This window comes from Anarrhichthys ocellatus, unplaced genomic scaffold (assembly GCF_004355925.1).
Source record: "Anarrhichthys ocellatus isolate YVR2014 unplaced genomic scaffold, GSC_Weel_1.0 scaffold1586, whole genome shotgun sequence".
In the NCBI taxonomy this organism is placed as follows: Eukaryota; Metazoa; Chordata; class Actinopteri; order Perciformes; family Anarhichadidae; genus Anarrhichthys; species Anarrhichthys ocellatus.
The window spans coordinates 1-10541 of NW_022281560.1; the positions used below are offsets into that span (position 1 = coordinate 1).

Sequence of the window (10541 nt, forward strand, 5' to 3'; positions counted from 1 at the left end):
ATCGACATATTCTTTGCAAAACATAACCATTTTTTTGTATTATTGTTTACTATATTACAACTAACTAAAAATTATAAATAAAAATAAATATTCGATTCAAGTTTATATGGTAAAAATATGGCAATAAACTGAAAGAAATCTGTAACATATATATTATAAAATTGTTTTTAGATGTATGGTTAGATTTTCATATGGACAATATATTTCAGATATATGAAGTATATGTGTATAATATATATATATATTTGGTATAGCATGTAAAATAATTACACTGTGTAGAAATATGCTAAAGGTATTTACAGGCATCAAACGTATAAGTATTATGTGTGTGTGTGCTGCATTTGCAATAGTGTTGCGTGTGCCATAGAGCAAAGGTTTGAATCTCCGGGTGAGGCACTCACGCGCTCCCCGTACAAAGAGGAAGCTCGGACACGCAGGTGGTTTAGCTTAAAACTTATAACTAGTTGTGTTGTGAATCGGGTTAGTCGGTGGGATATTGTGTAGCAACCTGCAGGAACAGCACCTTCGCTATCCCTGAGACTCCAGGACTCCCACACACACAGTGGCCTCACCCTGGCGTGTCCCTGTGCAAGGTCAAAATAAAGGAGGAGGGAAAGGTTAGAAACAGGGCTCACAAAACACCGAGAGGAGAGATGCGTATACGGAGCCCTGACTTTGTGTCTGTTGCTAGGGACTTAATCAATTCTTGTGTTTTGTGAAACCATAGATCTATGTTTTTTATGCTTTGATGCTTGACTTAATAAATTGTTAATACTTATAGATCGTCTACCGTCTTCTGTTCATCGAATGTAATTCCAATCAAACGATGTGCGCGGGGTCCTTCTGAAGGTGTAGTCTTTTGGAGTCAGATTATACGGTGGGCTTTTAGCCTGAGGGTAAATCCCCAACAACTGTGACATTTTTCCTCTGGGTAAAGATTATTTGTTCCAGGTGCAGAGGGATTGATGTAAATTGCAAAATGTTATCTTGACGAACAATTCTACCATTGTTGATATTGTCCCATCACGTTATATACAGTATTGTGTCACTGAGATGTGAATAAATGAATCACTACATGCAGAGGAGGGTAAATATTTAGTGCAAATGTGAACATGTGATGGGTGGTTTGGTGGCTCAAATGCGTCACCAATTTTGGGCGTGTTCTTCACAACAGGGTCTTTATAGTCCTGTGATCTCTGCTTCAGAATAGACAAAGCATCATTGCAGCCACCTGTTACACACAACAAAATAACCCAAAGAGCTCTCATCTGAAAAAAAATGCAGGCTGAGGAATACAATCGTAGAGGTAATGGTAGCTTCCATTTGACTGCATTGACTCATTTTGTCTGTGTTGTTATATTCACTGAATTAATGATTTGTAAAGAATAGACAAAATAAAGGTGAATTATGAATTTCAATAGGAATATCATTCCAGCTTTTACAGTGTCTGTTACTGCTCAGGTAAGGAGCTGGTGGACTACATCACACAGTACCTGGGCTCCATCAGAGAGAGGAGGGTGATTCCAGACGTGAAGCCAGGTTACATGAAGGAGCTTCTCCCTGACACTGCGCCCATAGAGCCGGAGGACTGGGAGAGTATCTTTAAGGACATCGAGAAAGTCATCATGCCAGGGGTGAGTTCTTAATGTCATCCATTATCATACCAGGGATTTGAAAGGAAGCAAGTATTTCCTCATCTTATCCCCCAGGTGGTTCACTGGCAGAGCCCTCATATGCACGCCTACTACCCCAGTCTGACTTCATGGCCCTCTATGCTTGGGGACATGCTGGCCGATGCCATCAACTGTGTTGGATTCACCTGGGTAAGAGGACAACCTACACTTTTTTTCTCTACTACATTTTCGAGAAACAGCAAAAACAAAAGAAAAACATCACTGAAGCAATGAAGTCATATCCTGATAAATGATGATTGTTCGTGCTGGTTTTGAACAGGCCTCCAGCCCAGCGTGTACAGAATTGGAAATGAATGTGATGGACTGGTTGTGTAAAGCACTGGGGCTCCCGTCCTTCTTCCTGCATCATCATCCAGACAGGAGAGGTGGAGGCATCCTGCAGGTTTGCATCAACCTTGATTCGTTTATTTTAAAACCCCAACCTTTATAGTCTGCGATCATCGTTCTTTTCCACCTTACTCTTGTGTTAGAGCACAGTCAGTGAGAGTACACTGGTGGCTCTGCTGGCAGCCAGGAAAGACAAAATGTTGCAGCTGCGGCCTGAGCTCGACCAGGACGTGGACGACTCGGTCCTAAATTCAAGACTGGTGGCCTACGCTTCAGATCAGGTCAGTGTCACCACTTCTTCTACAGTGACTTCCTGTCAATCAGATGAATTCAACTGAGAATTTTGATCTGATGTGCTTTCACAGGCTCATTCCTCGGTAGAGAAGGCAGGTCTGATCTCTCTGGTGAAGATCAGGTTTCTGCCCACTGATGAGCAGTTGTCTCTGAGAGGAGACACATTAATACAAGCCATACAAGAAGACAGGAGGAGGGGACTGGTCCCTTTCATGGTAGGTATCTGGCACTGAAGTGTTTAGGTGGAGAACTTACAAATCATACCAGTGTTTTTTTGTGTGTTTTAGCTGACTGGTAACTATTTTTGAAAGCATATTGTACAGTAAGATATCTGAGTGATTTTCCACGAATCGCATTGTCTTTTTAGATCATGTCATGTCTTATAAATATATATATATATTGTATAATATATTATAATAAATAATTGCTTGGGGCCAAAGAGGGAAAGTCTTCTAATATTTACAAAATATTCTTTTGTATGACAACTTTGAATTGCTGTTTTTTTGCTGATGATACTTGTGTGATTATTTAAATTGGATTTTGAATGCTTGTAACAGAAACTTATTGACATTAATTGTATTGGTTAAGAAACAACGGTAAAAAATATTTTTAAAAATCAGTGTTATTATTTAGATTTAATTTTACAATATGGCACAATTTGTAGGGCTGAAACATGAACAAATAATGGAAATTTAAAAAAAAAATTACAGCAAAATACGGACATTAGATGTCAAATCTCACATGATGTCATTTTGTTTCTCCCCTGTTCAGCTGTGCGCAACGTTGGGAACAACAGGAGTGTGTGCCTTTGACAATCTGCCTGAACTGGGACCAGTCTGTACGTCTTCAAATTCCCTCCCAATGATGTCTGTTTAAACGTCTGTAAAGTCAAAATATTGTGTTGTTCCACTGAGATGCATTCAGAGAATTACCGTACTTGTATTCAAATCTGTTTTTCAGGTTCAGAAGAGGGACTGTGGCTCCATGTCGATGCTGCGTATGCTGGCTCAGCCTACTTCTGTCCTGAGCTCCGCTGGTCCCTGGAGGGCATTGAATTTGCTCACTCTTTTGTTTTCAACCCCTCAAAGTGGATGATGGTCCATTTTGATTGCACAGCTTTCTGGTGAGTAAGAAGACTGAAGCCCGATCTCCCATGTATAGAAATTAACATTATCAATGAAGCTTGTTGGTTGGTAATATGGTTTTACTTTGTTTTCTCAGGGTTAAGGATAAATATAAGCTCCAACAGACGTTCACTGTTGATCCTGTTTACCTCAGACATGAAAACTCACAGGCAGCCACAGACTTTATGGTATCATACCGTCACGTCTTCACCCAATTAAAGAATCATATATCGTAGTAAATCATTTCAAGCAATGAATCTGCTTTTTTCTGTTGTTCAGCATTGGCAAATTCCCCTCAGCCGGCGCTTCCGTTCTCTAAAGCTCTGGTTTGTTATGCGTTCCTTTGGGCTGAAAAACCTCCAGGCTCATATCAGACATGTAAGTGGCACTCAGTTCTCTTCATGCAAATGATCTAAAGAATAAATATCTAATATCATCAGATATGGGACTTGTAAGTGCATCCACGGAAGTCCATGACAAACAACGGAATTGATTCGTTTTTATGTTTCAGAATTTACATGTATATTTCTTTTGTCTTTTTTTAGGGGATTGAGATGGCAAAGCTCTTGGAGTCTCACATAAAAAGTGAGCCAAATTTTGAGGTTCCTGCCGAGAGGCACCTCGGCCTGGTGGTGTTCTGTCTGAAAGTATGTGGCACACATTTGTACTACACAGCAACATGTCTTTTATTGACTAATCATTGTTGAGATACCTCGTTCAAAGGTGAATTACTGAATAACTTGTTTTCATCAAACACAGGTGAGGGCAAGAGCAATACCACAGATCATAAAGAAGAGCTGAAACATTGACTCTATGTCGCTGAAAATGCTTATGTTAGTTTTTAGTTTGGAAGCTGTTTTTTGGCTCAGCAACATTTATGAAGATTTAATGTCATTTTTTTTAATTTTAGGGAGGAAATGCTTTGACCCAGGAGCTGCTGAGGAGACTGACCCGGTCGGGCACCATGTACCTCATCCCTGCAGACATTCACACAAAGCGCATCATCCGCTTCACGGTGACCTCACAGTTCAGCACCGCGGAGGACATCCTTAAGGACTGGAGCATCATCTCCAAAACGGCTTCCACTCTGCTGGCTGAGACACAGGCTCTGAATAACGCAGACCAACCACAATCAGGGAAGGATGAGGTGATACAAGAAAAACAAGACGGCGACTCAGACACCAAGTCTGAGGAGAGAGAGGATGCTGCCTCCAGGCTGGACAAGAATGAAGTGGAGCTGTGGATTGACAAGGCTTGGAATCGATCTCGGAGACCGATGCGATCTCTTAGCTGCAGCAGCGAGCCTCTGCCTTACACTTGCGTCGGTCCGCTGTCCTGCTATGACTTTGAAACAAGGCCTAGTCTGAAAGATGCTGCAGGCGCACACCCCGATGTGCCATCAATGGCAGGATCCGGTCCCATGTATAAGATCAGAGAGATGCATTCAAATCTTCTGGTTAAACATGACCTGAAAAAGCTGACAAAGTTCTACAGCGTACCCATTTTCTGCAACCAGTTGTTGCAGTGCGGCCGCCACCAGCTGTGCTGCCCTGTGAAGGTTTCACAGGCAACTCAAAAACACTTGTCCTCCACCTGCAGACGAATGAACTGTATGTGTTCTTCCCCTGTAGCCAACACAGCTCCCTCTCCTACTCCACTGGAAACTGCCACTGCTCCTAAACTCCTGGAATGATCCTGAAGCAGTGTACAGTAGTTCATACATGCTCAGTATGATAATTAACCAATTTACTGCGATAGCTGTGTTGGTGCTGAGCAAGCACATTCAGTTCTTGGTAATTTGAAGATCCCTACCGAAGCGTGCCAATGATTTGGGATTGCTTAGCTCATTTACAATCATGTTTTAAGAATATTTTTTATTAAAGTGTTTCAAACTAAATACTTCACTACACAATATTCCCCAGAAGTAGCTCATGAAATGTGCTGTACATAAATGCTCAATGTGCAGGTCATTAATTAATTTGGCATCTTGTGTCATTTAAATCAAATGTATTATTTTAAGAGTGACAATCCAATAATAAACACTGAATCTCATTCAGAGCCTGAGTCTTCCTTCTGCGATGGAGCTGAATATCTCCTGAGTCATGGGTACGTAGCCCTTGTTGTCCTCCAGGTAGAACAAAGGGTCCCTGATGACGGCGGGGTTGAAGCCCTCCTCTGCCAGCTTCACCTTCATTTGCTTAAAAGTCCCAGTTACTACCACTACTTCCTGTCAGAGCAACATAAAAGGTTATATCATGGTTGACATTTTTAGTTAAATTCCCGATTTCCTTTTGTTTTTTATGTGTTATAATATTAATCAGCAAGGCTTTGTTCACCTGTATGCGAATGAAGCGTGGCCGTGCGTAACTGGGGAGGTAGTTCTCGACGTGCTGATACACAGCTTTGCCGTCAAAGTCCATGTTTTCTTTGAGCTTCAGTGCTGCCATTCCTATTCTTCCCTCATTGCCTAATCAGCCATGGTGAAAGTACAAATAGGACTTATTTCAGAATGCGAGTATGAACAGCCCTTCATATGTTTCAAACTGATCACGATTCATAAGTACAGTGTTAATGATTAATGGGCAGGTGAAAACAAATATAGTGGTCAGATGAAAGGCTTTTACAAAAAAAAAGTCACACACATTTTCACCGATGCTATCTAATGTTGACTGTACATATTAAAACATTGATAACAATGTAATTACCTGGCACCTTCACACCGTAGACATTGGCCTCTTCAACACAGTCCACCGTGAGTAAATGATCAGCCACCTCTGTAGTTGCCACATTTTCTCCTTTCCACCTGTATTGGATGACGAAAGAAAAAACAACGTGCCCAACTGAGCTACAATGTTTTCTTTAAGCACTGGGAACAGTTTTGTTACAATTTACATACAAACATAGTCAGGGGAAAGCTTGTTTCTTATTTGCAGAAAATGCTGAAATAACAATTAAAATGAAATGAAGTTAAATGTAATGTTGTGTCCTACACCTAGAATTGTGATGAAATGTATCAGTCATCATCGTATCGTTATTTTGCAATTAACTGACTTCAAAAGTCAAACGTAGCCTGAGTTAATCAAGCAATCATCTAAAAAGGTCAAACCACCTTTACAGTTCAGGCTTTGACATTGTTATCTAACCACTGTGTCTAGATGTGGATTCGTCAGATGTGTTTCACCCACTCACCTGAAAGTGTCTCCAATGCGGTCTTGAAAGAAAATAAATCCCTCGTTGTCCATCTTCAGAAGGTCGCCACTGTTAAAGTAGAGGTCTCCCTTCACAAACACGTCTCTCACCTTCTTCTTCTCTGTCTGCTGATTGCTCTTGGCGTAGCCGGTGAAAGGTGTTCTTTCTCCAATTTTTGTCACGAGCAAACCGATCTCTCCTGCGGGTGAAAGCAGTGAGCACGGGATACGTGTTAGTAAGAGCGAGAAGGTCAAGCGGGGGCTTTAGTTTTGGAGGAGATGGGCTCACCTCTGGGGACTTCAATACAAAATCCTCTGGAGTCTTTGACTGGCTCCTCTTTCTCTGTGTCGTACCTTATGAGGGCATACGGACATCCCATCTGAAACACAGTTTAAGAATAAATCATAGAAAAGAATTTAGTTATAAATCCAACACTTTGTAATTGTGATAAAGCTAACTTGTAACGGTTGGACTAAATAGTCCAACCAACCCTGCAAGGTTATCCCATGGTGTTAAATGTTACCGTACAAAAAAAAACAACCTATTTGCAAAAGGGAGCTCTTACTTTGTGGAGAAAATGCTCTTTGCCAATAGCTCCAACTTTGCCACAGTAGTTGACAAAGCCAACATTTCCTTCAGTCGCTCCATAGCATTCACAGATACTAATGTCCCCAAATCGTTGCACGAAATCGGCCCAGACGTCGGCCCTTATCCCGTTCCCTACAGCCAATCGGACTTTATGGTCTCTGTCATTGTCTCTCTGGAGGAAAGTGAAGGAGAGGTGAGACCAGGATAAACGTCACATCATGCTTATCTTTGGTTTTGAATACAAAGCAGTGTGTCTGACTGCTGCAGGTGTTCGCTGCCCACGCAAATGTCATAAGAACTATTAAAGCTTTGCTTTGTATTCAACAATCAATAATGGTAAAAAATATATAAACATGTTTGTTATGACACTAAGGTTTACCTTTGGGGTGTTGCAGAGGTAGCGCATAATCTCTCCTATGTACTGAAAAACAGTCACGTTGTACTTTCGACAGTCATTCCAAAAGTGGGAGGCAGAGAATTTACGTCTTAAAACAACAGTGATGCCTGAAATGAAGACGCACAGATCTCAGCAACTCAAAATATCACACTGAGAGCACAGTAAGTGTTAGGACTTTGAAATACAAATAGTGGAAATCAGGATCAAACTGTGATCTGAGGTCATATACCTGTTTGTTTAACTTTTAGTAAACTTGTCAAAGTTGTTTTGTAGTACTATGATGCCACAAACTACCTTTTTCTATGGCTCCACAGAGTCCCATCAGCATGCCAGAACTGTGGTAAAGAGGCAGGTACACGTAGATGATATCATCTGAGCGTACGGCAGCAAGAGACTGGAAAAAAGATGCCATCCATAGTCTCTCATGGTTGATTACAGCAGCCTTGGGAAGCCCTAAAAGGAAATAAACGTAGCGTTTGTTCTTACAGTCCTAGTTCTGCAGCTCAAGGCCTCATGCGATAAACAGCAACGCAGAATAGAGGCAAAAGTCACATTAGCCCGTAAATTTACCCGTGGTTCCTGAGGTGTAGATGTACAGCGCAGGACTCTTCATGGTAACGTTGGCCCTCAGCTGAGGTGAGAGAGGCTGGTCTGAGGCCTGCCGAATTTTATCAGAGAGGCTTTCAATGCCCTCCACACCGGAGTCCTCGCTGAGGATGAACACACGGACGCCCTGCTGGCTCAAGGTGGGCAACACCTCCTCGACAGCCCCTCGCAGGTCTGAGAGAGACAAAAGAGAGCAAGCAGTGCAGTGACAATAAAAAATGTGAAAACAATCAAAACAGATGTGGAGAATCATGGGAATTAAGCCCATTAAGACCAAACCCTGGCCAGCTCATCTGGTTTGAGGTCATTTAGAAACTGTGTGTCCATCACATGGTTAGTCCGCCAGAGAGAAGTGATTTTTTTAATTGTAAATGTGGTCACATATGTTTTTAAATGTCAGGGTTCCATATCCAGAATGCTTGCTCATGTTTAAAGTAATTCTTTAATTTTTGGTCTGAATATCAGCACTATAAAAAACCCAGTATCGATCAGGTTAGACTTTAAACGCTATGCAAAAAACATATTCACAGCTGGGTACTATATTAAAAAAGAGAGGACAATGTTATTCATTCATTCAAGACTCCTGACAGTTGTTTTGAATGAAACGGCATCTGACATTTAAATGCAGATTATGTGACAATAATAATGATTTGGAATGGGAGGTGTGAATAAATAGTGCAGAAAACCCTGAAAATCATAATCACATAGAGGATGAACTCAGTCTCCTTTCCCCAGCTTACCAGCACCAGCGACCAGAACCTTGGCTTCGCAGCAGGAGAAGCAGTGCAGCAAAGATTTGGATCTGATGTTGTTGTTCAGTAAAGAAGCGGTGCATCCCAGCTTGGTCAGAGCGAGCCAGATCCACACGAACTGAGGCTCGTTGCCCAGGAAGAGGGCCACCGTGTCCCCCTCCTTCAGCTGGGCATACGAGGAGAGAGCTCTGGCCACTTTGCTGCTTTCTTTGTCTGCCTGGCTGTAAGTGTACGAGCTTTCCTCGAAAAGTATGAACTTCTTATGCGGCTGCCTCGCCACTTGATCCAGAAAACGATCCAAAATACTGTAAAAGGGTTTCTGCTTCTTGAATTTACTCATCCATACACCAATTTGAATCATAGAAATCGTGTAACGTAAATCTTGAAAAAAATAAGGGTTTCTCAAGTAAAGCAGTAACGGCAAAATCGCCAAACCTGTCAGAGCGGTGTATATAATGAGTGCAATCATTGTTAATCAGAAGAGCAGTGTCTGTCTGGGCTGCAGAATGAGTGCTGAAAGGTTCAACTTTCTAGAGCACACAAAAGCTGAATATAGGCCACTGCTGACGAATTCAGTTTACACCTCTTGAACTTTGAGCGTGTGTCCTCCTCCTCTGTGGGAGTATACCCAAACTCCTCACTCACGGGCGCAGAGACTTTGAGGCTCGCTCCCGCAAAGTTCGTGAGGGTTTAGTTCTGTCCCACTGTCAAATCATGGAGTGTTTGAGGGCTCTCTCCCAGACATCTTGAGCCCTTTATGAACCCTTTCCGTAAGTCAGCATAGGATGCTGACTTAACCTAATTACCCACAAATCATTGCAATGTGACGTTAAACACGGGGTAACCAGTGGAGGTATGGAGATGTAAAAAAAAAGGTAAACAAAGAGGACGGCTCACATGTGTTCAGCCTGGAATATTAAATGTACACAGAAACATTAAGGGTTAAATATGGAACAAAAAAAAACATGAAATCAGAAGATATTTATTCATTTATTCATCAAATATTTGATTTTGTCATTGAAGCTGTTTTGACAAAAAACGAGTAAATAGATTGTTTGAAATGACCTCTCATCTTGTGAGGAAAGAGCCTGGAAGACGTTCAAATCAGGGAGTAAAAAATATAAAATAAATACCCACAATATTTTTTGACGTTCTTATGTTTGACGTTGATATGTTGCAGCAAAGTGCTGTCCCATTCGTATTTACACCATTTCAAGCCCTTCTCTCACACTCAACCATTTACCAGGTGATGTCAGTAAGTCCCTGAGGGTTCAGGGTTTGAGGCCTTCCGGGGGACATTGGGATTGGGCCTAACAAAGTAAATTGTGCAAAGTGGCAATAATGACAAGTAACCTTTAATATTAAACATTAAAAATGTTCACAAAAGTGATTGATACGAAGACTGGTTAAAATGCAGTTGCATAATTAATGAAAATGGACTCATTGCAACACATCAGTACATTTTTCATTATGCCTGTTACTGACCCCATTGTGACACCAAGAAAGGGCTCCTACAATCATTCCTCATCAATAAGAAATGTAATTTAGACACACATATATATACGTAGAT

General features: G+C 41.5%; 2 protein-coding genes across 2 annotated transcripts; one reads left to right on the top strand and one right to left on the bottom strand.

Moving 5' to 3' along the window:
* Positions 1-1253: 1253 nt before the first annotated feature.
* On the top strand, positions 1254-5132 carry LOC116377707 (histidine decarboxylase-like). Its single transcript, XM_031839414.1, has 12 exons — positions 1254-1306; positions 1462-1634; positions 1710-1823; positions 1954-2076; positions 2165-2302; positions 2387-2530; positions 3087-3153; positions 3276-3438; positions 3537-3627; positions 3719-3817; positions 3985-4086; positions 4350-5132. The coding sequence occupies exons 1-12, from the start codon at positions 1279-1281 to the stop codon at positions 5130-5132; spliced, it is 2025 nt and encodes a 674-aa protein (XP_031695274.1). The 5' UTR covers positions 1254-1278.
* On the bottom strand, positions 3310-9537 carry LOC116377706 (very long-chain acyl-CoA synthetase-like). The gene is made up of 10 exons (XM_031839412.1): positions 8960-9537; positions 8184-8393; positions 7908-8066; positions 7596-7720; positions 7194-7388; positions 6917-7007; positions 6629-6827; positions 6145-6242; positions 5776-5906; positions 3310-5666 (listed from the first exon to the last, which is right to left on the bottom strand). Exons 1-10 carry the CDS (start codon positions 9438-9440, stop codon positions 5493-5495), a joined length of 1863 nt encoding a protein of 620 aa, XP_031695272.1. The 5' UTR covers positions 9441-9537; the 3' UTR covers positions 3310-5492.
* Positions 9538-10541: the final 1004 nt, after the last annotated feature.